The 27,638-nt window shown below is 41.8% G+C and overlaps 3 protein-coding genes across 5 annotated transcripts; 1 reads left to right on the forward strand and 2 right to left on the reverse strand.

The window, feature by feature from the left end:
- Positions 1-539: 539 nt before the first annotated feature.
- kbtbd4 (kelch repeat and BTB (POZ) domain containing 4) lies at positions 540-6,832 on the reverse strand. The gene is made up of 5 exons (XM_058076491.1): positions 6,742-6,832; positions 5,355-5,820; positions 5,138-5,279; positions 4,948-5,054; positions 540-3,847 (listed from the first exon to the last, which is right to left on the reverse strand). Exons 1-5 carry the CDS (start codon positions 6,762-6,764, stop codon positions 2,987-2,989), a joined length of 1,599 nt encoding a protein of 532 aa, XP_057932474.1. The 5' UTR covers positions 6,765-6,832; the 3' UTR covers positions 540-2,986.
- A 1,175-nt stretch (positions 6,833-8,007) lies between these two features.
- Positions 8,008-13,480, forward strand: LOC131131446 (protein FAM180A). The gene is made up of 4 exons (XM_058076160.1): positions 8,008-8,138; positions 8,933-8,994; positions 9,083-9,344; positions 13,452-13,480. The coding sequence occupies exons 1-4, from the start codon at positions 8,066-8,068 to the stop codon at positions 13,478-13,480; spliced, it is 426 nt and encodes a 141-aa protein (XP_057932143.1). The 5' UTR covers positions 8,008-8,065.
- Positions 11,309-26,654, reverse strand: LOC131130825 (DNA-binding protein RFX7). 3 transcript variants are annotated; one of them, XM_058074865.1, is made up of 10 exons: positions 26,239-26,654; positions 23,671-23,704; positions 21,084-21,169; positions 20,626-20,712; positions 20,406-20,528; positions 19,610-19,730; positions 18,843-18,923; positions 18,562-18,772; positions 17,097-17,392; positions 11,309-17,013 (listed from the first exon to the last, which is right to left on the reverse strand). In XM_058074865.1, the coding sequence occupies exons 1-10, from the start codon at positions 26,364-26,366 to the stop codon at positions 13,693-13,695; spliced, it is 4,488 nt and encodes a 1,495-aa protein (XP_057930848.1). In that variant the 5' UTR covers positions 26,367-26,654; the 3' UTR covers positions 11,309-13,692. The 3 variants fall into 3 exon arrangements, with proteins under 3 accessions (XP_057930848.1, XP_057930849.1, XP_057930851.1); XM_058074866.1 differs by having other exon boundaries at positions 20,626-20,663; positions 21,083-21,169; XM_058074868.1 differs by lacking the exon at positions 20,626-20,712.
- Positions 26,655-27,638: the final 984 nt, after the last annotated feature.

Below are 27,638 nucleotides of genomic sequence, written 5' to 3' on the forward strand. Positions count from 1 at the left end.
CAGCAGATGGCCTTGTCACTCCAAACCATGTGTCCCTTCAGGAATTCTGCTCTGTCCTCAGCAAGCAGCCCCAAGGTCAGTAGAGCTTCTAGCGATCCACCTTCGCACTAATTCCTCATCTTGGCCACCCATTTAACATCACCTCGACTTTGCACGAGTACAAACAAGAACCACATTGTTGGGTAGTGATGGGTCGTGCAAAGACGGCGGAAGACGGTGACCTGGGCGGCTTTGGGTTCCGATCGTGATTTCTTAGTATATGGAGTCGCATATGTGCTCCCAGAAAACCCCACCACCACTCATCTCAGCGTCAGCAACTGACGCTTAGAATAGTTCACAAAGTCTGACATGTAACCGGGGCTTGGGTTTCAGCTGCACAGTCTCCTGCAACACATCAATGGGATCAAAGTAGTAGTAGCTTTTTCTCCTTCAACTCCATTTTTGTCCACCAAGGACACAAACAAGCGTCTACAACTTTCTCACTTCACAAATGCAGCAGTCGCTAACTTAATGCAAACAAGGCCACAAAAAACAACTAGTAGCGACAATCATATATTTGCCAAGAAACAAGTACATTTTACATCCAAAAATACAGATTTTAAGACAAGAACATGTGAAAGTTAGAAAACGGCAACAACATTGAACACCTGAGGATACTGATCCTATGGAACACACTTCATTAAGTTAAATGGTTATACTTATTTTATTCATGCGTGTTGGGACTAAACATGCCGTGGCGTTTATCGATGGTGTTACTTTAGACACCCCTGGTTTATGGCTCCGCACACATTAGATGACTTCTCAACTAACACAACCAATAATAAGACCAGAGATGTAATGCAAACAGCCTGCTTTTACGTTGATTATGGCAACAACAAAACTGCTTAGTAAATACTGGATGTGGAAAAACTATTGGGACACCTTGCCATTACACCTACACTTACAAAAAAATGGAAGAATTATGGAATTGGTCCTGCTCCCTTTGCAGCTATTGCAGTTTCTGCTTTTGCGGGAAGACTTTCTACAAAGGTTTGCAGTGTCAGTCTTTGAGAAATCGATAGACTCTAAAATAATCCACAAAGACATAACCCACAACACAGTTGGTCAAATAAATATCATATCATGTCATTTAAACTCATAAAAAAAAAAAACGGGAAATTTTTTTGTCAAATATTCTTCACAAATCACAAATGTGTTCGTGAGCACAAGTGTGCCTTAGGTTGGCCACAATAAAAGGCCGCTGTTGAACATAATTAATGTGATTGCACCATTTACTTCTCCATCGCTGCCCCCCACCCTCTGGAACTCTTTGCCCCATTCACTCCGTGCTTGCCCTGACCTTCCCACCTTCAAAAAACAACTCAAAACCCACCTCTTTAAATCTGTTTTTAATGTCTAACTTTTTTATATCTGACTGCTGTGCCCCGCCCCGCTTTTACTCATGTTTTAACTGTGTATTAACCAATGAATGCTGTATTTTGGTGTGTCTTCTATTCTGTTTACTTGCTTTATTCAAAATCACTCTTCTGTAAAGTGTCTTTGAGTATTTTGAAAAGCGCTATACAAATAAAATGTATTATTATTATTATTATTGTGTGTGCAATACAGAGAGCAGAGGACTGTAAATGCATGACCGTGAAGAGACTGAAATGGCATGCACAAGTAAATAAGGCTGTTTTGCTGGTATAGTGTAAAAAAAACTGTTAACCTTAATGTTGGTCATGACACAGTAAGGTACCTCGCAAGGCCTCAGTCAGTCAAGGTTCAGTCAGAATAGGTATATTTTTTTCTTTGAGTGGTTCGCATGTTGGCCACACAGTCAGGATTTTGGGAAGATTCAATTCTCCACTTGGGCATCTCTGTGACTCCAAATTGTCCATAGGTATGAATGTGAGTGTGAATGGTTGTTTGTCTATATGTGCCCTGTGATTGGCTGGCGACCAGTCCAGTGTGTACCCTGCCTCTCGCCCGAAGACAGCTGGGATAAGCTCCAGCATATCCCCTGCAACTGCTAAACAACATAGAAAATATATGGATGGATTATTCCAAAAGAAGGGCCATCCTCAAGAAGGCGTGTGAGAAGATATATGGAGTCATTAACCTCAAAGTAGGAAGACTCCAGTGGTGTCCCAATACTTTTGTCCATTACACACTTGTCAAAGTTTTTTTTTTTTTTTTACATTTTATAGTGTATAACTTACTTTTTCACTAGCAGGACAACTAATATTAAAAACGCGGTAATCACCATCGTCAGTTGCCATTAAAGTTTTTATGCCTCAAAAGGAGCAGCGGCAAACGTATTTTAACACTTGCATGATGGGTAAGAATGTTAAAATGTTACTTAAAAATATTCACTGTATTATAATGTATATTTCCTGTAGGAAAAACTGAACATCATCCTGAAACGGATTGGCGTCAATCATTATTATTAATAGGAGGAATATTAGAGGGAGTTACAGTAGTAGTATTAGTCCAGACATATTGCTTATTATACTACTATAAACAACATACATCATACTTTACGTGTCATCATCCCTCTGTGTCCGCAATTCCTCTTTTTTTTTCCAACACAGCTGGTTATGGAAGATCAGTTTTAACTTGGTTTAAGGTTTCTTCCTTAGACGGGAGATGTCCTTACGTCAGAAATGTATAAAAGAGAGTGGTTCGAAACCTGCTGCATTAATAAGGTGCTTTTGTTGGGAAATGGCAGTGTAGAATTGAAATGACATTACGGAAGCAGCTCAAGATCCCCGATGTACACTAATACTTCATTCCAAATGGTGTTTCAAGGAAACGTTCTTCCACACCAAACTCATCCATGCTTGCCTTGCATTGTTCCCACAAATGTGGAAGCTTATTGTCCAGAATGTCATGATGGATTAAAATTCAAGGATTGATGAACTGATTAATACGTGTCGCAATACTGCTGTCTCTATATGAGATGTCGATGTAGGTTCTTCAGTGGAGGTATTTACACGAAGAGCAGTTAGGCCAAAACGAATTGCCAGTTCGTTAGAAGGATCTTGATACCTCTGATAACAGAGACTACAGATGTGGCCGGGTTGAACTTTAACGTGTTTGCGTCGCCTTTCTTACATTTGTCCCTGAAAACGTAGATGCAGCCGTTGCAGCTGGCTACTTTCCACAGAGAAGGAACGCAGCTCCACGCTTCAGGGAAACGTAAGCGGGTAAAGCTTTCCAATAAAGGGTTGTAGCAAACCAGCGAGTCTCCTTCCCCGACGATGAAGATGACATCCATGTGGACGGCGGCGTGCATGCACCCGGCAAACGGCAGCATATATGGTTTTATCTGACACTTCTGTGACGCTGTATCAAAACACTGAATGAGGCGTGACGGCTTGGTGAAGAAGTCCATGTCATTCTCCTCCCCCCCAAGCAGGTAGATAGTACCTCCCAAGTTGACACCGGCAGCTCCTGACACCGCCGTGTCCAGCTGGCTGGTCTCTGTCCACATGTTGTCCTTCACCGTGTAGTAGATGATGGCGTTAGAGAGCGTGTCTTGTAGTGTCTTACCACCTAGCGAGTAGATGGCATCCTCGCTCGACACCGACACCATAGTGTGGTGGAGACGGTCTCTGGGAAGGGGCGCGCAACGCTCCCAGTCCATGGTGTGCATGTTGCACTTCCACATGCGTCGGGGGATGGAACCGCCCACCACGTAGAGGTCACCTCCGTGCTTGCAAGCGGCAGTGATCTGGTGGCATAAACTGTTCTGGCCGCTAACGCTGATGGCGTCGTCCTCGTCGCAGTGAAGCGACACAGCTAGGGAGTGAGTCCTCGTGTCTTCTTTACCGATCAGGTAAATGTGAACATTCTCACCAATTTCCTGTGGCCAAGCGGAGGAAAACACAATGAGAATGGTAAGTGTAAACAATGACTAATAAGAGTGTAAAAGGGATAAGAGAGGTACTATTTAATATCTATAGGGCTCTAATAATGTTAAAAATGGTATTTAGAAAGTTTGTGTATTCTCTAACTACGAAAACATTCAATTTATTAGCATTGAATCCTGTATCAAGGAAGTCAATTAAGCCAATTAACCGCTATAAATGTGGGACAACTGTACCGCATAAAAAATACACAGAAGATCATAATGGCTTGTTTGACACAAGCAACAACCCAACACATTACCACAGAGAAATACATTCATAAGATTATAACACAGGTACTGTGTTGACTAGGGGTGTCACAAGATCACCCGAGATTAAAAGGTGACAATATTTCTCGAAAGAGAAAAGCCGTCTCACAGATCAGCCAGACATCTGTCAGACTGAACTATGGCATTGCTATTGAAGTGGTAGTGTGTGAGGCAGGATTGGAACCACACTATAAACCTTGCAATCCTACCTGCACTCAGTGTTCCGGCATCACTTGTTTGCTCGTGATGCGTGTCTGCTCCCCACCGGAATTCAACAGAAACAGTATAGGAAATACTTTTCAGAAAGGCTTGAGTGTTGCCAAACGGATCTGGTTGTTGTGGTGAGTTGTGAATAAAGAAAGCTGGCATGGCAAAGTCCAATTGTGTACCACTGTAGCTTTGTTCTGATAAACCAAGTTTGGGAGGACAATAGCCTTTCAATTACCAGAGTGTGACTGATGAATGCAAGCCAATATCCAAAAGCTAAGTTAGCTATAAAATTCTTTAAATTCTGTTCATTTTCAATGTAAAATATCAATGTAATGCTATGTTATTTTACTTTTCTACCTATTGACACAAATGTGAAATTAATGGCCATTATTATTTTCATACATATATCATCTTTCTGATGCTACACCTGTTGATGTTTATAACTGTTGCCGTTTACAGTTTAATTAGTAGTGTGTTTTTATGTAATGTCAAAGCAGTCAACAAAGCAGTTTTTATACTGCTCCTGAAAAAAAAACAGGTACATACACAGTTGTGATTGGACAATGATAAAATACTACCTTCAGATTTTCTTGAAGAATACATGCAAACTCCTCTCTTTCCACCTTGTTGTGATTTATCCATGACTCAATAGCCACAGTTGGATTCTGGGAGCTTGGAACGCCATCTGAAAAAAAAATAAAAAAAGAATTTCATCGAGACATTTGTTCTACAGTGGATACATTGTAGAATAGCTGCAACAAGTACTACCTTTAATGATGTCCAAGAGTAAACAGAGAGGCAAATTGAGGAATTCTTCTGTTAGATGAAGTTGGGACAAGTGGATTTTAGCGCAGTGTTTAGCAGAGGTGTACAACTCCTGGTCACTGTGCCTGTCTGCAAGCCACATCACCTGGACAAACACACACAGTTGTTATAAATCCTTGCTTCAGTATACAAAAGTCATGTAACAAAAAAAACAACTCACCTGTAGACAATTCTTGACCTCTACTGTCCGTGAAAGAAAGCGAGAACATTCCTCAAAAAGAGCAGTTAACTGGTACATGTCTGCCATCTCATAGGTGTCCTGCAGCTCTTCCACCCTCAGTTTAATGGTGCCATGGTAGATGTAGTCAATCAGCAGCTGGAAGACAGCGGCGCTTACATCCTTCAGTTCAATTGCACGGTTGCGTGACTCTTTGAGGTTGGAGGTGAACATGGATCGGAAGAAACTGCTCTGTGCTGACAGCACGAGTCGGTGTAAGTGGAACTCTTTGCTGTCCACAGTGACGGTGACATCAGCAAACAGGCCGTCTTCTAAACACAAATCCATGATGCTCTTAACCACGCGGCTGGAGTGGGAGCGGTCGGTGAAGGTGTAGCCTTGGAAATAGTTCTCCTCTCCGCCGACACTGAGGCCCCCCTCCTCGCTGGACTCCATCTTTGATGCCGGGCTGGGGCAAAAAACAACATCAATAGACATATCGGGTGTATTTTCATTCGTATAAATGTTTGGTAGGTACTGTATATTACTCCATCTTCAATTCATATCGGATTTATATTTATTGTTAGGACCACATCAAGTGAAATTACTGCTAAGGAAAAGGAATATTCTTTTACTTTAATATCTATCTGCATACGAAAATTGATTTGTCCGAAATGTGCTTTATTTTGCCCGGAAATCCTACATTGTCGCGTTTGCATTGTGATTATTGTGGGGTGAAAAACAATACACAGCGTGGTGCAGTGTGAGGGATACTCTACATGAAAAATATAACACTTCCCTGGACTTTTTAATTATCAAAAACATATAAATGGTTACTCTGTGCCATTTAAAACCGATTTTACACAGTATATTTGTAGTACATTTGTCCGTGGGTCGATCACAGCTCTTGTCTTACCTAATGCAATAGGGACCAAAGGCATTCTTTTCCAGTATAAAATCTTCTCAAAGTTTAAAATTAGGAGTAGAGAAGCGAATGAGCTATCAAATTAAAGTTATCAAGCTTTCCCAAATGGCAACATTTCTACCATTGCTACATATAGGCTCCAAATAAACTGCCTTGAGCTGACACGTCCTTTATTTGTAATGGAATTTTAAACTCTTAAATGTCAGGTAGACAAAAACACAGCTGAACACGGAACGCGTAACAACAATATTAGATACAAACTGACATTCCACTAACGAATAGTGACAGCTATGATATGCTAACGTGCACTGTATTGTCATGTAGAGGCTAGTGTTAGCACACGTTAGCACAGGTCTTTGTATAGCGGTGGAAAAAGCAACAACCTTGTTTTCAAGTCAATAGTGCTTTGCATATAAACCAAACAATAATACATGGATATGTATATTACTAAAGCATTACACCTACCTCGAACTTCGGTACTTTGTCATTAAATGGCAACGAAACACCGGAAGTAAATAAACTTTTTGATGGTCAGCTGACGCGACTTCTTCTTCTCTCTTTTATAAAACGGTAATAAGCGTACTTGCGCCACCATATGATACGGAGTGCGCATTGGGATTGCCACACTATACATTATCTGTCAAAAATACAAACATGCTATTTTCTATTTAAAAGTTATTTTCGCCTACTTATCAGATTACATATAAAGAAAATTATGATACACCGGCAAGCTTCATGAAAGCCTGGAACGTTGACAGTTTGTTAACTTGTCAGTGTTATTCAGCTCCGAACCGTAGTAAGGGCGACTTTATTTTAACATTTCAACACTTTTTTGGGTTCAAAGGTCATGCAAGTTTACGCTACATATAGCTGTCCAAGGCAATGCCTGTAACAAGTTGTCATATGTACAACATGGGTAAATGCTTATGTTTAACATTAATTTGGAATAATTATATATGAATATTTAGAAATAAATGAGGACAATATTAACTAACAGATTTTTGCATTACGGACAAGTTTTTTTTTTGTTTTTTTAATTTATATTTTATTACAAACTTTAATTGTACAAAGTATAAGCAGAATTACAGGAACATAAAAGTGCAATTCTACAAAACAATATCAACATAAATAAGAAAAAGTAAATAACAAAGAAAGGAATGTGCGAGGGATATTGCTTGAAAATAAGAACAACAAATATAAAAACAATAGAAAACATGTCACTTAAGCCTGTTCTTCATATGAATTGTTTTTAGAACGTTCTCCAATGTATGAAAGGTTTTCACTGCTTGTCTGTTTTCGATTATCAGCTTCAGTGATTCATATAATATCTTCAGTTCAGAAGAAAACAGGTGAATATTTGGCACTCTGGATTTGGGAATATGGAATTTTCCTAATAAACAGTCATATGTACAACATAGGTAAATTCTTATGTTTAACATTAATTTTGAATAATTATATATGAATATTTGGAAATAAATGAGGACAATATTAACTAACATAACAATTAGCTGAGGAGTTTGAAAGCAAGTCAAGTGGGGTTAGTCCTGCCACTAATTACTTCAGCAGGGGCAATGAATTATTTCTCACTGAAAGGTCTGAACACTTGGGATATAAAAAGTCTGAATCAGAAACATCACTGCTTCACATAAAAGCCATCTGGCTTTGAATTCCTTTTTCCAGAGAGGAAAAGAATGTGCAGTATTCCGACTGAGTTGTCTCTGCCTGGCTTCAGGAGTGGACAGTGGAAGCAGGGAGAAGGATGCAGTAATGTAGATGTCCTCACTGAAAAATGGAGGTCCAACTGGGATTGAGAACGTGGCAGGTGATCATTTTGTGGCTTTGGTTTGAGCAAGCACTGCAGGGTAAGTTGGACTTGTGACAAAACTGCATGCATCGACACTGAAGACTTTTGCTTGACTTTGCATGGCAGTGATTGGTTTAATACACTCTAAAAAGTAATTCTGTATCTGTTGACACCACTTGATTTTATACATGAATGCAATGTAAAAAAATGTAATTAATTGATTTAGATAAACTTTTGCTAACTTTATTTTTTAAGTTATGTTCGAATAATAATGTTGGCTATTACATGAAATTAATTTACAATGTCATATACACTCAAATTTAATTGTTGGTTAGCTTAAAACAAAATTCAGGTTGCCATGACTTAATAAAATTAGCTTGGTAACATAATATATATACACACACACACACACATATAGTATATAATATATATATATATATTAAGTTACTGCTACTTAAAAAGTTGTGTGCATTGTTATTATAATTAAGTAGACAACAAGTCAGTTGACTTAACATATTTCTTTGAGTTCCGAACTTGTCCTTATGACAACAATTATTCAGTAAGCATTACTTAAAATAAGCTTTGAGTGAAGAGGAAAAGCTAATTTGTGCAATGCAATATTGTTTGTTGGTTCAAAGCAATTTCAAATTAAGTTGTCATAACTAAGAAAGACTAATGGAAACTGTTGCGTTGATTTTTTTTTGTTGAGGCTAAACGTTTATTTTTTGAGTGTATGACAACAATGTGAAGTGCCAGGTTTTATGCATGCACTTTTGCATTTGTGATCTGTTATAAAACTTTGATTTCTTTGATTTTCAATTCTGCAAAAAGTGTTGTATTTTTGTGCTTCAGATGTGGCTACAGGCACAAATCCAAACAGCCCGTCAGTTTTTGATGCAAACCTGATGTTTGAGGTACGATGCATGCCACAGCTCAGTGAAAATAAATCACAACATCCCCTTGACTTATTTAACAATATTTTTTTCTTTATCCCTTCTGCAGTTTTTGTTGGGTGGAGTGGAACTCAACCAGGACAACAACATTGTCCTCCTGGATGAGGAGATGGCATCAATGAGGACGGGGCGATCCTTCCTGACTCACATCAATGACAACATTCCCAGGAGTCTGAGCTCCATGGAGCAGATGGTGACCACGCTGAAGACTCAGCCGAGGCGCCCGCTGACTCAGGATCAGTTTCAGGGCCTGGTCCTGAGCATGGTGCTGTCGGCCCACCGGACCCGGAACCAGCAGAGGGGTGAGGATGGTGAGGCCTGGGGTGGAGTGCTTCTGCAGCTAGTAAACGTGACAGTGCATGAACTACGTGGAAGCTATCTCTTCAATTATGTGTAAAAAATACAACGTGCAATAAACACATCTGCAACGTTAGCTGTGCTTTTGTTTTTCCCTTTTGCTACCTTGTTTGTATTTTACCCTTTTTGGACACTTTTGATGGAATAAAACCGACATTACGTCACTAGACGGCCTCATTGACATCGTGAACACCAGAAGGACAAGAGGAGGGCTGGTTTGTCGTCTCACCGGCCAATCAGCAGCCATAGACTATACCCTGAGAAGGAAGGATTCAGACGCTAGCCGATACGGCTGTCGATTTCACCGAAATTTCCATGCCGCCAGTGGATCACCAGGATCACCTCCTTTTCACTATTCCATTGTTCTGAATTTTTGACCACAAGTACTTAAAATTCTCCACCTTCTGTATCTCTACTCCCTGTAACCTCACTCTTCCACTTGGGTCCCTTTCTTTCACACACATATTATAGCTACATATTATTATATCGAGGGCTGCACGGCGATCGTGTGGTTAGCGCGCAGACCTCACAGCTAGGAGACCTGGGTTCAATTCCACCCTCTGCCATCTCTGTGGATGTTTGCATGTTCTCCCCGTGCATGCGTGGGTTTTCTCCGGGTACTCCGGTTTCCTCCCACATTCCAAAAACATGCTAGGTTAACTGGTGACTCCAAATTGTCCATAGGTATGAATGTGAGTGTGAATGGTTGTTTGTCTATATGTGCCCTGTGATTGGCTGGCCACCAGTCCAGGGTGTAAACCGCCTCTGGCCCGAAGACAGCTGGGATAGGCTCCAGCACCCCCCGCGACCCTTGTGAGGATAAGCGGTTGAAAATGAATGAATGAATGAATTATTATATCTAATGAGATCCATTTGTGACCTCAAGCTGAAACGCAACTTGGGTTCTGCAGCAGGACAATGATCCAAACACACCAGCAAGTCCACCTCTGAATGGCTGAAGAAAAACAAAACAAAGACTATGGAATGGCCTGGTCCAAGTTCGGACCTGAATCCTATTGAGATGCTGTGTCATGACCTTAAAAAGGCACTTCATGCCGAAAAAGCCTCCAATGTGGCTGAATGACAACAATTCTGCAATCCTCCACAGCGCTGTAAGAGACTCATTGCAAGTTATCATAAAAGCTTGATTGCAGTTGTTGCTGCTAAGGATGGCCCAACCTGTTATTAGGCTCATGAGGGCAATCACTTTTTGACATTGGGGTACACTATGTAGCTTTAGATTATTTTTTTGTACCTTAATATTAATAAGTTTCATTTAAAAACAGCATTTTGTGTTCAGTTGTGTTGTCATTGACTAATATTTACATTTGTTAAATGATCTGAAACATTTAAATGTGATAAACATGTAAAAAAAAAAGAAATCAGGAAGGGGGCAAACACTTTTTCATAGCACTGTGTGTATTTTATATACAATATATAGAATTTGTCGACTCATGCTACCCAACGTTGTGGTGTGGGGGTGGTCAGCGCTGCACTCTACATAATGAAGGTCGAGCTACTTGGCTCTCTGTGATCAATACGGGTTAAGGTCATTAACATGTTATGAATAACACCAGAGCCTGGGAAAGCAGAGGAGAGGAGCAGTGGACTGAGCTCTGATTGGTTGCATTTTTTTTTGTTCCAGGAGGGGCCTGCATCCAGTTGACCTTAGAACTGATGGCCTTTATCCTTGTGGTAAGACACAAATTGAAAGGTTTTACTTTTAGCAAGATTGTTAAATGTTTTCTCTATTACGGCCTCTTATGTTGGATCTCATTAAAATATACAATACATAAACCACCCAAAACACCTAAATGCATTCTTTAAAAAAAGTTTATTGGCTTTTAAAACCACTTTAAAAATCTCACCAGTGAGTACTTTCCATTGAAAAAAAAAAAAAAGAAAAAGAAACAACGCGTTTGCAATATTAACAAGCTATTGTACATTAAGCAGTACACCAGACAACATCACAGAGGAGGGTATTTTTTTTTCTTCTTCTACTGGTATAAATGAATAAAATAGTCAAAAACAAGAGTTGGTTCCGGGGTCAGTCAAAGGTGAAATTACTGCTTGATGGAGCTCAACAGAGGTGCATTTTCCTTCATTAGAATTCAAATATCAGTGCCTTTATGACAAAAAAAAACACAAGAAAAAAAAGGTATTTCACAAACTGCGACATATGTAAAATCAACAGTCATCAACATAAAACGAGAACAATGTTAACTTAGTAAACAGCAAACGACAGAAGTAGCTGACAAAACTGGCACTGCCCGTCTGGTTAACAGAACCTGCCCACATCACAGCAGACAGTGGTCACCGAGAATATATCAAGTACAACAAAAGACATCACACATGCGCGTGTACAATCATTTATCAACACAAGGGGCATGTTGGTTTTTAAAGGTTACACTTGAACTTTTTTTTTTCCCCACTTCCACCCCTTCAATGCCTCATATTCTCATGTATGAGAACGTGTAAGAAATGTGTATCTCACTGAGATTAATGCACATTTTGCTACAAGACAATTAGTCATTTTCGGACACTTAATTTCCTTACCTTGTCATAAAAAATATTTTTTTTTATGTTGCGGGCGTCCATCATTACATTTGTCCAATAAGACGTGGCTTGTGTCGTAAAAATTTAGTGCAATAATGTTGAACCTCCAAAGTTTGTTGAGTAATTTTTTTTTTTTTTAATCCAGTGTCTGCTGAAAGGCTTTGTCACAAAAAAAAATTGCAACCAGCTAACAGTATCACAATTTTTTTTCTGTCCTGCTCAAATCATGTACACCTTCTGCTTCTTGAAAATGTCAAATAAAAATCAGCAAGCCAAGACCAGACAGCATTACTTTTTACGACACGCTAAGCCAGAAATGTAACACACAACATACAGTATCTTGCCGACTATACATCTTAAGCTTATTTTTATTTTTTTTGTCTCTTTTAAATGACACATACTTAGCTATAATAATGGCCATAATATAGTGTCCGGATACATCAAATCCCTATGTATCTATCCTATTTACAAATGGAGCTTTAACATGACTTGTACAACACTGACAATTGCCAAAAACTCAAGTAAGCCTCCTACTGTATCACATAATAGTGATGGTTTCAACATGCTTTTGCAGGTCCGTGGTTACCTACTTGGACTGAGACCACTTCCCTAATATACATACTGTACATAGAATTTATGTAACTTAATCCTTTCTTCTTTAGATGCAATAAAGAATCAATTCTCTTTCCTTGTTTGGAGTGACTATGTGTAATAATCTCATTTTTCTTAATATTTGGTATGGAAATGAGCCTAGATTGCACATTTCATTCAAGGTGACGTCAATGTTGTTAATATCACTAAGCCTTCTCCACACCATTTTTATCCAAACATGCAAAAAAAAAAAAAAAGTTCTCATGACGTAAAGCGTGCCTGCCATGGGCTCTGTTCTGTGAAATGACAGGATATCAAATTGCTCTAAATGCGGTGTTAAGTCACCAGCAGCCTGGACCAGACCTTATATGACAATAACGCTGCTTTGATATGACAAAAGACTTAACATTTTTTTGCTATATACAGTCTCTCTAGAGATGGTGTAAGGCCTTGGACTGAAGTGAATAAGGCAGCCAGTTGTTTGATTCCTTTTCAATGTTTAGTCCGACAAGTTGGCCTGAAATAAATCACCCTCTCCTCTTTTTCTATTCAACAGTACAAGTTTAAGAAAACAAAAATGCTCAGGTGTCAATCAGTCGCCACTGATTTTGTGATTAAAGTACAAAGAATGTGTCAGAAATTCAGCACCTGGCAGCCCGAGTTGCTACCCCTTTTTTTTTTTTTAATAATTTGATATGGCAGGCCAACATCCAAGAATCTACACTACCCCCTATTGTTATCTACATTTGGTTGAAGTGCACACACACTGAAAATTCCCTCTAATTCTCACTTTCGTTCAATATAACTATTGCATTATTGACCGTTTCTAACATGGAAGATGATGTTTTTTCCCTTAATGCTCACAGATTCTTTGTAACTTCATGCTGACACAGCAAATTCATTTCTGATTGCAGACAACGAGGGAGTCAAGTGGTGGAAGTGACAGATGAGCAAAGAAGGTAACATCAGCAAAGGGAGGGGGGGATATTTCCTGGTAAGCCTGGCACTTTTCAAAAACAGAACGGCAAAACGGCAGAATGGCAAAAAGTCCAGACATCCCAACAAACTGTGGTTCTCCAAACGGATATACTTAGTTACGCAACCAAAACGAACGGACACGGAAACAGAAGTGGTAGAGAATAAAAACGTTCAAGATCAGCCCAGCATCTCGACTGTAGTCGGCTGGTCTTTGCTCTCCAGCCAGTCGAAGCCAGAGTTCACAGTATCACTGCATATCTGCTGAAAAAGCGGGTCGTTCTTCAGTTCTTCCAGTGTCGAGTCTTCATATTGTTCCTGCTGCTGGTTGGGATCGAAGAGCAGATTCGGGTCCAACGTGTTAAGGTCAGTGATGCTACTGGAAAGATCTGTGGTCAGTCGGATGTCGTTTGAAAAATCGGACGCCACAGCGTTGAGTTCGGAGGCGACCTGGCCCACCAGTTGAGAGCTGGGGTTGAGGGTGTCGTCCCCCAGCAAGTCCTTGACAGTGTTGTTGAAGTCCAGCTGCTGCTGCTCGTCCTCCGCTTCCTGCTGATGTGTGCTCTGGAGGAGGAGTGGCGGCTGCGTCTGCACGGGAATCTCCTGGTCCGGTTCGCCGCCGCCGCCGCCGCCGCCGCCGCCGCCCTCTTGTGCTTGGCTGGCCCCGGTGGTGAAGCTGACTTGATCCCCGCCGGTGCTGGCGAGGTAACCGTGCTGCTGCAGCTCAAAGGCAGGCGGGCTGGAGTTAACCGGCAGCTGCGTCTCATGCGGCGTTCCCACGGCGAAGGCCGGAGTTGTCTCCAGAATCTGCGTGAGGTTCATACGCGCCGTGTAGTTAGACGGAAGGTTGTTTATCCCCAGGCCTCGCACAGAATCGTCTCCGTCCGCCTCCATCTTGCTGAGAAGGACGTTGGTGATTTTGGTGGCGTTGCTGGCGCCCTGCACGGGCAGCATCTCGCTCTGCATCATGATGCTCAGAGGCACGGACTGGCTGCGTTGGACCATGCTGTGGACGGTGCTGACCGTCTGGCTGTTGGACAGGATGCTGAGCACTTCGGAGGTGATGGGCGAGTTAAAGGGCGACACGACCGCTTGTGTGGTGGCGGTGGTGGTGGAGGTATTAGTGGCGGTGGTCTGAGGGCCCGTGTTCCCGCTGAAGTTCCTCTGGCGGATAGCGGGGCTGACACTGCGGCAACGGAAAGTACTAGACGCCAAGGATGTTGATGCCTTGTTGTCTAACGGCGCCGGCACGGCGAAGCTCTCCTGTTTAGTGGGAGTGGTCACAACAGCTACTTGCTGCTGCTGTGGCGGCGGCGGTTGCTGCTGCACAGGGGAGATGGGCGTCAAACGGCCAAAATGTGCCGATTCTGGCCTCGACTGGGGTTGGAATGACTGTCCCGGAATTGCAAACGCATGCGGTTTACGAAACTGGTCGTCGACCAGATCCTGGTAGCTGGGTAAGATACCGATGCTGTGGTTCGACAACGGACCTCCTGAATTGCTGTTGTAGCGGTTGTTGATCCACTCCAGTTTGGCCTTGTCGGGGTGCGTCGCCATGGGCCTTTGCATCGGCTTGACGGGACTACTGGAGACAATACTGGCGTCATGGTAACCGGTGATGCTGGAGTTGATGGGCGTGAACGCAAAAGGGTTTCTGCACTCCACCGGACTCGGGGGCACGCTGCTGCTGCAGTTGGACAGAGGGGTACTGATGGGCGTGTGGCGACCCAGCGCGCCGTCTACAGGAGTGACGGGCGCCAAGCGGGAACAGGGGCTCTCTCTTGTTAAGCTGTGGCCGAGGGTCATCTCAGAGGTAGGAGTGGGCGTCGGGGTTGGTGTAGGTGTCGGAGTGGGAGTCTGTACTGGAGTGGTGCTGCTGTGGGAAGAGTGGTAGAAAGAAGCGCCGGCTTGGTGAGCGTTGAGCACGGAACCCTGGCTCCCGGACGTTTGACCTTGAAGGGACGCGTCCACGCAACTGCCAAACAAACCCTTCAGCTTCATCTGCTCCTCCATTTGGACGAGCTCCTCCACGATGCTGTCCTGCGTCATGTCGTCATCGTTGAAGGGGAAGTAGTCCATGCTAGGCTGAGAACCAGCAAATTCAACCATTTCCTGTGCGAGAGCCAGTTGTCCCGGGGTGTCGGGGGGTTGCGTGATAATAGAAATCTGGTCTGTGGTGGCCTGCTTGTGTTCTGCTGGTATCTGCTGAGCGAACGCCTGCTTGTGAAGCTCGTCAAGCTGACCCTCCTCCCATATTGTGCTCTTTAGTTCACTCATCACAGAGGCATCGTGTGCTCCTGAGTTGACGCGCGTGTCGGCGGTGATCTGCTGCAACAAGACCTGCTCCGACGTTCCAGACGCTCCGCTGCTGGCGTCGGCGCCGAGGGAGCGATCGTCCCGTTTCACCAACAAGGCCTGCGGTTTGACAACAGTCAGAGTGCCCTCTGTGTGGGTGATGGGTGAGTCGGAGAGCGCCAGGATGTGTGTGGGGCAGCCAGGGGTGTGTTTCACAGTCACTTTGCAGGGGGCGCTCTCGGGTCTGGCTGGGGTTCCCGGTCGTGGGATCCTTTTTACTGCGGCGCTCAGTCCAGGTTTGGGATTGTCAGATGCAGCCAATGACTGCTGTGATATAAAAACTCGCTTCACGGGAATTATATGGGACTCGGCGGTAGGGCCTGTGCGCTTCCTGGGACTCTTGGCGTCTGGGCAGGGGTCTTTTGGAGTTGGAATACTGATAGATGACATGTTGCCACTGGAGTTGTGAGTATCAACAGTCAGGTAAAAGGTGCTGTCATGGCAGTTACTGTTATTGCTGTCTTGATTCCCAGCTACAGTTACTGAGGTCGGAGGGGATGCCGAGTCGCTCTTTAACCTCGAGACCTTGTCGGGTCCTGGCGAACACTTGACAGAGAAACTGGGCTCACTGGCCGCACGGAACTTGGCCACTCTCTCCTCAGTGGACGCAGTCTTCTCCACAGTAATGGTGGCGCTGTTGTCGTTGTTATTATCAGATGCCGCCTTGATGTCACTGGACGGGGTCAAACTGGAGATGCTGGGTCTGACTGTGGCAGCCACACTCGCACCAAGCGACTGCTGGGACTCATCTAAGGCGGACAGGGTGCCCATTCCGGCGGAGGCGGGGCGCACGGCGGTACTGCTGCTGTTACTACTGCTGCTGCTGGGAGCCAAAGCGATGGCCATCTTGACCACATTGACCGAGCTGACGTGGGGAGTGGGCATCACAGTTTTTATGGGGCTGTTGGTGATGAGCAAAGTGGGAGGGGAACGAAGTGTGATGGCACTGGTGGCGGAGGGCTTCGGCAGGATTTGAGCGTACCTGGTACCGTGCCGTGCTCCCACAGGACTAGCTGGGACATTCTGTGGGGTTTTGGGAGACTGTTTAAGGGACTGCGCGACCACTTGGAAGTTGACAGGCAACACTTTCCCCTCGGTTGTCCCGACGGGGCTCGGAGAGGTCATTAGCTGCCTGCTTCTCTGTACCTGGGTGAACAGCATTGACATACAAAAATAAATAAAATATATTAATGTGCAGAAAAACAGTAAGCATTCTCAATGCTACATACCGTGACTGGGCTGGGAACAGCTGCTACTACGATGCCTATAGTGGGCTGAGGGGACAAGAGAGCAGGGCTGCCGGAGGGGATGGTTGGGCCAGGGGTGCTGGCCTCCGTTCGTTTGACTTGGGCCTCGCTGGGTAAAGGAGAGTGGAGCTTCTGCTCCTGCTGTTTCTTCTGGATCTTCCGCTGCAGTTGCTGCTTTGCATCGACAGAGGGGGAGGGCAGGGTCTTCACCTGGGGCTGGAAGGAGTTTGCCTCGGCTGTGGGGACAAATGCTGAGGCAGGGGTAGGTGTCTTCATGCCTGGGAAAGAAATGGAAACATTTTTTTTTAACCTAAGTAAAACTCAAATCATGCTGTTTGGTAACAGCAGAAAAGACACACACCAGCAAATACAAATAGACATTGTAGACATTGAAAGGGTGAAGGAAAATAAATTTCTGGAAATCACAATAGATAAAACTATGAGCTGTAAACCTCATATTACAAATATACAACATAAGGTGGCCTAAAATATTTAAATATTGAACACTCCACACTCTTTATTGCTCTCTGGTTCTACCATATCCTACTTATTGTGTGGAAATATGGGGTAATAACTATAAAAGCAATCTTCACTTGCTAAATGTACTGCAAAAAAGGTCAGTAAAGATAATTCATAATGCCGCCTAACTCCTTATTTCTAAAATGACAAATACTTCAACTTGCTGATATAGTTAATCTTCAAACAGTTAAAATAATGCATAAAGGTAAAAAATAACCAATTACCTTAAAATGTCATTCAATACTTCTCTACAAGAGAGGAGAAATATGATCTCAGGGAAGAACTACATTTGAAACACTTATATGCTAGGACTACGTTAAAAAGCCATAGCATTTCAGTATGTGGAATCAAACTATGGAATGGATTGAGTAAGACCCTCAAACAATGCACAACGATGAGCCAATTCAAGAAACAATACAAGCAGTTGATGTTTGCTAAATACAAGGATGAAGAGTCTTGAACCAGTCATGATGTGCTATATATATCACTATATTGACACGTACTATGGTACCCATTATGTCATTGGATGATCATATCACCTTGTAATTCGGTACAAAAAATACAAAAAAAACCCCAAAAACTTAAACTATATTAGGAAAGCAGGAAGTGAACAAATGTAACAGTTACTGATTGTAAAAGTACCAGATGGAGGGGTAGGATTTAATAAGCTTTGCTTCTTCCTACTCCTTTTGGACATGTGGAACTGTGAACTGATTATGTGATGCATTCAATGGTAATCTGATGCATGTTCAAATAAAATAAAACCATAACCATTACCATCTATTTTCATGAGTTATAGAAGTCCACAACTCAAAACAAAGGGTCAAAAAATGAGCATAATAGATCCCCTATTAGGATTCTCATGGTCATGCGAAAAGGACACAAGTATTCCTTATTCATTCCCACCAGTAGGTGTGATCAACTTTACCTGTCGTGGGTGTTCCCGTCATAACAGTGAGCGCAGCCATGGACTTGGTACCGATGTAGTGACTGTTGAGCAGGAAGCGTGCCAGATCCTCTACATTGTCGAACTGCCGGCTCAGGACCTTTTGAGCCCATTCGCATACCAGACCGCAGGCTGCGGACCTCATTTCATCCTCAGCGCTCGGGGACTGGCCCGCCGGCTCCATCAATTCACACTGAGATGGGAGGAGGGCGGGTTAGTGTTAGTTGGTAGACACAATTGCGCTTCATGCAGCAAGAACGTACCCCATCGCCTGATTTCTGCAGATCCAGGTTAGGTAATGATGGCATGTGAACGAAAGCTTTCTTCCTTAACCCGCTATAACAATATGTAGGAAGGAGTTAAGGCTTGTAAAATAGTTCCTGTGTGGAAAAAGAGTTAAAATACAAAGCCAGGCTTTGAATCCTGTTAAATCCTTTTGTGCAATAGTCTCTGTACTGCATTCTTTTTTTGTCTTCTTCAAGCACTTCAAGCATGCTTTGACCTACAAAGAAAATGAACCAAAAATACACTAGTTAAAATAGAAAGCCGTTTAATACGACAACAAACCAAACACTTATTTACTTTTTTCAAGCTACCCCACAATTACAATTTCTTCTTTCTACCATGTCTTAGTTTTTAAGGTTTGTTATTACTATCAGCTTTAGCTTTAGAAACTGTTTGTACAAATTCTACTGCAAAATATTAGCTCATGAGGTGAAAGATAATTAAGAAAAGAAAGTGTTTTTGTGCTGGACACAATGCAGAATATTTGACAAACATTAGGGCATTACCGCCCCCTGGTGGACAAATTTAATAATTGTTTACTTGAGCCCAGCATCACCCCAAAACAAATATTAATTTGTTTGAATTCTTAATTGAAATGTATTTGATATACTTGGGAAGCAATTTTTCCGACACTTATTCATCAAAATTTATTAAAAATTTGGAGACTCAATAATTATGTTGGTTTTTCATTGATACTTCATGTAATAAATAGATTAGCTCATTCTAAAAAGTGTCTTTTAAAAGGATATTTGGATTTTCCTCTCATCCCAAGTCGACGTGCCTTCATGTTGGGAAAGACATTTTTCATGATTTTCCCAAAGTCGGCTGCACTCAGTGGATTGTAACCGAGATTGTCACAATAGCTCCTACGAAAAAGCAGAATATTAGAATATTCCATTAGATGATGATGTTAAACACAAGTAGAATTTACTAGGCTACAGTAAACATTTTTTTAATTAATTGTAAATTTTAATGTAAAAAAAAAAAATCAGAGAAATTATATAAAGCATGGCTGTAACGCCACTTCCTAATACTAGCTGATTTCACAATATTTTTATTTACAGTATATTGCAAACAGTTTAATACTAAATCAATAGCGCCTTTGCTGGTTGCAGCCAAGTACTGCACTCCATTTTGCCTCAATTGCTTCCAAACATAATTAATTAATCAACAAGGAAACTGATAAATACTAGAAATTCTTCGCTATTGATTATTATGTTCATCATTAATTAATTAATTGGCCAAAAGTCACCGAATCTTCTTATGAGCCACATACTTCAAATTAGACACTAATGCTGACTGTAATGATACATTTAGCACGAAACAATAATATTAATAATAATAATACTATCTATATTCAACCAAAATTACTTTTTCAGTAGCTAAAATCTGACATAAAAAACATGACAAATAGCATGTCGAAATAAACTAATTAAAATAATGACGCTAGTGTACTAGTTGTCTTGCATTTGCCAAGACAATGGAAAACAAAGTAATAAAAAACTGACATCAAGTAGTACCCGAATGTAATCCATACTCACTTGTATTCATCGTAGACCTCCTGTTTGGGGAGTGACGTCTCCGGGTGCTCTTCTAGGTGATTCCGTATCCAATTGAACGCATACATCTGTTGAGTGCGACTCGATGACATGGAACTCTGATCGCTGTCACGGTGCAAGAGGAGAAAGCAAACATGTGAAACGGTGTCCTCCACGGGCGGGGGGGCGCATCATTTTCTTGTTAAGACAGAAACTTGAATACCATAATCCAGGAGTGGAGGACCCCCTCTCATTCTCAGTCCAATTGGGCACAATTTGGGGGTTGGGGTGATGAATAGATATGGGGAAACAAATGAAACACAGACAGCTAGGTATAGCAAAAATCTACATATAATCAGTGTTTTTAGTCATAATGATAAGTCAGTAACACAGCTGGCATGAACGTGTGATGATTTCACCCCCAACAATATCACAAAGCAGATCAGACCAAAATATAGAATTGAGATTTTGTCTTTTGAGAATTTGACAGACTTTAAAAAGAGTGTCTGGGATGTAGCAGCGGATCGTTTTGTTGACAAGGAATGAGACAACCGTGCCAAAAATGCAATGAGAAAAGCAGTCATGTGCGAGACAAGGAAGGATCAGCAAGAAAAATGGAAGCCTTGAATCAAGTGTATGTGTGTGTGTGTGTGTGTGTGTGTAACAGAAGTAGTTGAGTACCTTTTATCATTGCCACTGCTGGGACCCGAAGGCAACTTAAGGTAGAGGTAGAGCTTTTCGATGTCTGTAAACTTCTCAACATCTTGCTGCAGAAATAAAAGGTGACAAGAAGTAAATCCATAGATTTATGCTTCATGATATGATATATTTTTGTCTGTCCAGTGGAACCTTTGGGTTGAATGCCCCAGTGTCTGAAGCGCTTGTCTTCCATGATGTCATGCAATACCTCATCATATCTCACCAGATATCTAAGTCAGCCAGTCAATGTGCGGACTCCAGTTAGTATCCATATAGTGTTCTCTCTTTATGGACATTTTATATACTGTATATTTAATATCATACCACTATTATTATTTTTATTGGCTACAATGTGTGGGTCCATTTTAAGCATTCGGTAACCTTTATTTTTCCCCTCACCTGATCACTTGGTAATGGTTTTATTTCATTTGAACATGCATCAGATTACAATTGAATGCATCACATAATCAGTTCACAGTTCCACATGTCCAAAAGGAGTAGGAAGAAGCAAAGCTTATTAAATCCTACCCCTCAAATCTGGTACTTTTACAATCAGTAACTGTTACATTTGTTCACTTCCTGCTTTCCTAATAGAGTTTATTCATTCATTCATTCATTTTCTACCGCTTTTCCTCACAAGGGTCACGGGGGGTGCTGGAGCCTATCCCAGCTGTCTTCGGGCGAGAGGCAGGATACACCCTGTACTGGTCGCCAGCCAATCACAGGGCACATATAGACAAACAACCATTCACACTCACATTCATACCTACTATGGAGAATTTGGAGTTGCTAATTAACCTAGCATGTTTTGGGGAATGTGGGAGGAAACCGGAGTACCTGGAGAAAACCCACGCAATGCACGGGGAGAACATGCAAACTCCACACAGAGATGGCAGAGGGTGGAATTGAACCCTAGTCTCCTAGCTGTGAGGTCTGTGCGCTAACCACTCGACCACCGTGGCGCCCTAATATAGTTTTTAAGTTAGTTTTAAGTTTTTTTTTTATCAGGTACGGAAGTAGGAGGTGATATGACCATCCAATGACATAATGGGTACCATAGTAAGTGTCAATATAGTGATATATATAGCACATCATGACTGGGTCAAGACTCTTCATCCTTGTATTTAGATCAAACATCAACTGCTTGTATTGTTTCTTGAATTGGCTCATCGTTGTGCATTGTTTGAGGGTCTTACTCAGTCCATTCCATAGTTTAGAATGAAACAATGTAAATAACATATGCCTATATTATTCGTTCACATTTTATATTGCATTAAAACAAAACAATGATATATTCGTCCGCTGTAATAATGGTCTTATTGAAGAGGACGTGGCTTCAAAAAAAAACACATCAGAAGTAAGACACAGCTGTCTTCACATCAACTCCACCTCCAATTGGTTTCTAAGAATGGATCCATCTTACCTCTTCCTTCATAATTAGCCTCATTGTTGCTGGGGGAAACAGATACTTGAATGAATGAGGTGGGGAGATGTCAGCCAATGAGTAGGGAATGGAAACTACAGGGAGTGAATGACACGCCTTGAGTCTTCATGCGTGGAGTCATGTTATTACATTGGTAAAAAAAAAAATCCAGTGTTGGGGCGTGTCGGTTGGTCTGCATCACTAAGGTGATATACCTTGATGATGAAATGGAATTCATGCATTTAAGAGTGCAAGAGACGCAGTTTTCAATGTGCTGTGTCATCACATTTTGCACGCAGGCCACACAGCTAAGAAACCCGAGTTCGATTCCACCCTCGGCCATCTCTGTGTGGAGTTTGCATGTTCTCCCCGTGCATGCGTGGGTTTTTTCCGGGTACTCCGGTTTCCTCCCACATTCCAAAAACATGCTAGGTTAATTGGCGACTCCAAATTGTCCATAGGTATGAATGCGAGTGTGAATGGTTGTTTGTCTATATGTGCCCTGTGATTGGCTGGTGACCAGTTCAGGGTGTACCCCGCCTCTCCCCCTTAAGACAGCTGGGATAGGCTCCAGCACCCCCGTCACCCTTGTGGGGATAAGCGGTAAAAAATGAAAAATGAATGAATGAATTTGTCCCGCACGAAGGATGGTGAAGGGTTTCTTTTTAAAAGGAGGTTTAAATGGAAATAAACCCTCTTGAGCACAATTTGTGGTGTCTGTGTGCTTAACAAGGACTCATCCTGCCAACCTGAATCTGTCAAACATCCGACACACTTGCTGATCCCCCCCCCCCCAAAAAAAATAAATAACACAAAAATATATTTTAAGTAGCTTTGATATGATGGTGTGTGTTTGTGTGTGTGTGTGTGTGTGTGTGTGTGTGTGTGTGTGTGTGTGTGTGTGTGTGTGCGGAAGACGCTCACCTACATTCCCAACAAACTACACCAAGCTAATTAATGTGTGGCATTTACAGTAAATATTGTAAGATCAAGTCTTTAATATACTGGGTACTTTAGTTTATCCATTATATCTATACTCAATGATATAATTACTCAATGATATATATTCAATGACATCTGAATAAATCAGAGTTGGAGCAATTTCTAAGGTTCCACTGTATATAGAGCATTATGCGTGATACTCACCAATATGCTGTCCACTTTTGATTGTACAGATTTGCTACAGCATGAAAGAGAGCAAAATACACACATTAGTTATATATGGGATTGCAGAAAACATACATTTTGTTCATATGAAACTCATGTAACATTTATGTCACAAGCAAACATTATCTGTGCTTTTGTTCGTACAGTAATTCCTTTTCTATCACCATCAACTGGCTCCAGACTCGACCATAAATGAATTTCCACAGTAGGGTTCCTTATTTATAAAGCAATATAAATATTAGAAAGTCTTCTAAATACGGCTTGTAACATTTAGAGCCCTCTAAAAATGAAATAATACCTCTATAGTCAACTTTACACCAATATTACCCAAAATAGTAAATATAATCAGAGAAAGTAAGCCATTCAAGACATAAATAAACTTGTGCTCGGAGACAAAAGTGACGTTGGGAGTTCGGAGTTGATGTTTAGCTGCAACGGTAGCCCTTGTTGTCAAGATCAAATTTATTTATATAGCACAAAACAGTACAATCGTTAAAACTAGGGATGCTCTGATACCAATGCATGAGTGAAATCGGCTGATACCGATACAAATACAGTAGGTACAATGGGTTGTGTTACTAATGACACCTAGTGACAAGTGTAGAGTACTACATCTTTATTTGCATTGTAGTTATTCTGCCATTATATGCTTGAGAATGCTTAAATTAGGCCACCAGTATGTAAAATTTACTTAAATATGCATATTTTCCAAAGAACAATAGGCCATGGTCACCACAAAACAGCAGTAATGATTAATTATTTTTTTAAAAACGTCATTGAACGAGGCCGCGAAGTAACACGTGACGAATGTAGTGTAACAACCAATGATGGAAGGATGTCACTTTCAGTTGCCAACGTTAAGCAATTTAAAAATCAATACTATTTGCATGAAGTCCACAAAAGGCAGCTAAATGTGGATTTAAAGAAACAATTTGAAGGTACAGTACATCATGTTGCATGGGTGCTGCTGCATACTGTAATCATGTTGTATTCTAAAATAAATAAATGAATTTATTTATTTAAAATAAATTTTATTCTAAATAAACATTCCAAAAACATGCTAGGTTAATTGGCGACTCCAAATTGTCCATAGGTATGAATGTGAGTGTGAATGGTTGTTTGTCTATATGTGCCCTGTGATTGGCTGTGACCAGTCCAGGGTGTACCCCGCCTCTCGCCTGAAGACAGCTGGGATAGGCTCCAGCATGCCCGCGACCCTTGTGAGGATAAGCGGTAGAAAATGAATGAATTAATAAATAAATTGCAGTTCTAATGCAGATAAGATCATAAATATTTTCTTATATAATAGGCAAAAAAGTCACAACATAAATAATAGTATACATTATAACAAAAATGTTAAGAGTATATGATGAGTTTTTATTTATTATATTTGTATTATTTTATTTACCTACGTCAGGACGTTTTACTTCCGTTTCCGGGTCATGTGATTGTTGTTAGCAACTGTTGCTTCGTTGTTGTCACTTGTGTTTAAGTGCAGCGTTTAACGGTTTATACCGCTTATCCTTGGCTTTTGTATCGTTCTGAATCACATCTCCACATTTGGTGACGCTCTGCGTGAGTAATATGCCGACCGACAACCATGACAACAGCGGCTGTACTGGTGGAATGACGAGCTGTTGCCACCTACTGTATCGCTACTGCGCATGTATGGAACAAGGAAACCTACTGGAAATGGAGTCAATCTTCTAAAAGGAATCACTCACGTGAGTACAATGTTTACCTAATAATGCTATATTAGCTATATTATATGCTATATTAGTGTTTTGTCGTGTATTATACGTTTTAAACTGCAACTTAATGTAGTACCAATATGTTTGTTTGTTGTACAAGCGATTAAACAATGACATTTGCGAATTGTTACGTTATGATATTCACGTTAACATGCCCAAAATGTACCTAAATAGTGTTATGTGCTTAAACATAACACTACGTTACATCCACATCCACGTTACAAAGTGGCCGTACTGGACCTCCACTCCACATTTTAGTGGGTTTTTTTTTAAATTGTAACATTTACATACTGTGGTATATCGGTAACCGGTAAATGCCCAGTTACAAGCAGGCCAGTTCAACAGCAACACAAGCAACCAATACAATGCAATGTATGGTCAATAAGTGTTAATATTTACACTTACTACCACAATGGATATCACTTCAAATGCCTTCTAGATGACAGTCGAGCCTATTAAAATTGCTGATGTTTTGATGCAGATGTTGCACTGGGATGTGACACCTGTCATCAGCCCCACGGGTGTACTGTCATCGGCAACATGGCCTCCCGTGGATCTATGCTAATGATGCAAGCTACTACTACTACGATACACGGCGATGCTAATGTTGTATTTATACGCAAAGAGCCAGCAGGCAGTGGAGCCTGCCTTCTCTGTTGTCTCATTTCCGTGTCAAGTCAATTTATTCACAACCGCTTTGTGCTGCTCGTCCACGGGTAGTAGATGCGCTAATGACGGAGCTAGCAACAAAAAAAAAAGAACACTGCAGCTACGCTGGCTTCATTTCCATTCTTACCAAATTGAATTCTTGATTTTAAACTGCAACGCGTTCGCTTCAGGCCCCTGGAGTCCCGGCACCAGCGCTGGAAGAGAGCCGAGTCCCGAGGCAGGCTTCTGGTCAGCTTGTTGTTGATCATCAGCCATCACGGTTGGAGGGGTTGTGGTGGGGGAGCTTTAACAAGCAGGCCGCATCCCCGGCACAGCACAGCGCCGCAACCGCTGCTGGGGCGGCTCAGGCAGCTAGGACAGCCCGCCGCGGAGCATGGTGCCTACGAACACGGGGCTGTGACCACCAGCGGGCAAAGAAAGGCAAAGGAACCAGAAATAATGAACGAGGCCGGGCCATGCACCAGGCATTTCGCAGAGGTCCCTCCGCTACCTCCAATAGCACGCCTGCAGCAGCCAGCGGCAGCCGAGGACGAGCTGCTTGTGTCAGGTTGCACGCAAGAAGCGCGAACGCCATCGGAAACACCCACCAAAATAAAACCATGGTAAGGAAAGGTCTATATCCAGCATGGAAGCTAACTGGTTAGCTGATAGTCCAAAAAATAATGGTATCTCCTCTTTTGTGCAGTCTTATTATTTTTTAATTTTGTTGAAATCTAACACAAATGCAATTATATTGGTAAATTCCATTTGTTGTATAAATTTACTTACTCTGATTAAATTTAAATTAAAATCAACTTCTTTCATTCATTCATTTTCTGACGCTTTTCCTCGCGAGGGTCGTGGGGGTGCTGGAGCCTATCCCAGCTGTCTTCGGGCGAGAGGCGGGGTACACCCTGGACTGGTCACTAGCCAATCTCAGGGCACATATAGACAAACAACCATTCACACTCACATTCATACCTATGGACAATTTGGAGTCTCCAATTAACCTAGCATGTTTTTGGAATGTGGGAGGAGAAAACCCACGGGGAGAACATGCAAACTCCACACAGAGATGGCCGAGGGTGGAATTGAACCCTGGTCTCCTAGCTGTGAGGTCTGCGCGCTAACCACTTGACTGCCATGCCGCCCCAAATCAACTTCTTAATGTGATATAAAAAAACAAAAAAATACAATTTAATCAAAAATAAAAACAACTCGAATGTTACATGGTCATGGTTTATGGTTCATTCTGAGCACGCAAAATGAAATTGCATGAACTAACGTCACTTTATAAATGCACAGTTCAACATACTAAAAAACACATAGGACAAAGCAGACTTCATTTAGTCTTACTCCATCTCAGCTTGATGGCGGCCATGTTTTTCCTACCAATCTTGCTCAAATTTTACGGTCAAACTACGGGGTTCAATAATCCTGTGGTGTATGTGTCAGAAAAAAATAGCAGGTGCATGTTTTGACAACTTTTCAATTTTGTATGCAGTGGTCAAAGAGGTAGACGATTTATTTTATACTAGCACAAAACCG

Source organism: Doryrhamphus excisus, chromosome 6 (genome assembly GCF_030265055.1).
Source record: "Doryrhamphus excisus isolate RoL2022-K1 chromosome 6, RoL_Dexc_1.0, whole genome shotgun sequence".
In the NCBI taxonomy this organism is placed as follows: domain Eukaryota; kingdom Metazoa; phylum Chordata; class Actinopteri; order Syngnathiformes; family Syngnathidae; genus Doryrhamphus; species Doryrhamphus excisus.

What these genes read in the sequence shown, in the direction of transcription:
- kbtbd4 (XM_058076491.1), bottom strand. Translation starts at nt 6,764, where the DNA reads ATGACAAAGTACCGAAGTTCGAG. An exon ending in ACAAAGTACCGAAGTTCGAG is followed by an intron (nt 5,821 to 6,741) that starts GTAGGTGTAATG and finishes TTTTTGCCCCAG; the next exon opens with CCCGGCATCAAAGATGGAGT. An exon ending in ACTCTTGGACATCATTAAAG is followed by an intron (nt 5,055 to 5,137) that starts GTAGTACTTGTT and finishes TTTTTTTTTCAG; the next exon opens with ATGGCGTTCCAAGCTCCCAG.
- LOC131131446 (XM_058076160.1), top strand. Translation starts at nt 8,066, where the DNA reads ATGGAGGTCCAACTGGGATTGAGAACGTGGCAGGTGATCATTTTGTGG. An exon ending in GTTTGAGCAAGCACTGCAGG is followed by an intron (nt 8,139 to 8,932) that starts GTAAGTTGGACT and finishes TTTGTGCTTCAG; the next exon opens with ATGTGGCTACAGGCACAAAT. An exon ending in ATGCAAACCTGATGTTTGAG is followed by an intron (nt 8,995 to 9,082) that starts GTACGATGCATG and finishes TCCCTTCTGCAG; the next exon opens with TTTTTGTTGGGTGGAGTGGA.
- LOC131130825 (XM_058074865.1), bottom strand. Translation starts at nt 26,366, where the DNA reads ATGGCTGATGATCAACAACAAGCTGACCAGAAGCCTGCCTCGGGACTC. An exon ending in TCCTCCACTCCTGGATTATG is followed by an intron (nt 20,529 to 20,625) that starts GTATTCAAGTTT and finishes GCACCGTGACAG; the next exon opens with CGATCAGAGTTCCATGTCAT. An exon ending in CTGTTCCCAGCCCAGTCACG is followed by an intron (nt 17,014 to 17,096) that starts GTATGTAGCATT and finishes CTGTTCACCCAG; the next exon opens with GTACAGAGAAGCAGGCAGCT.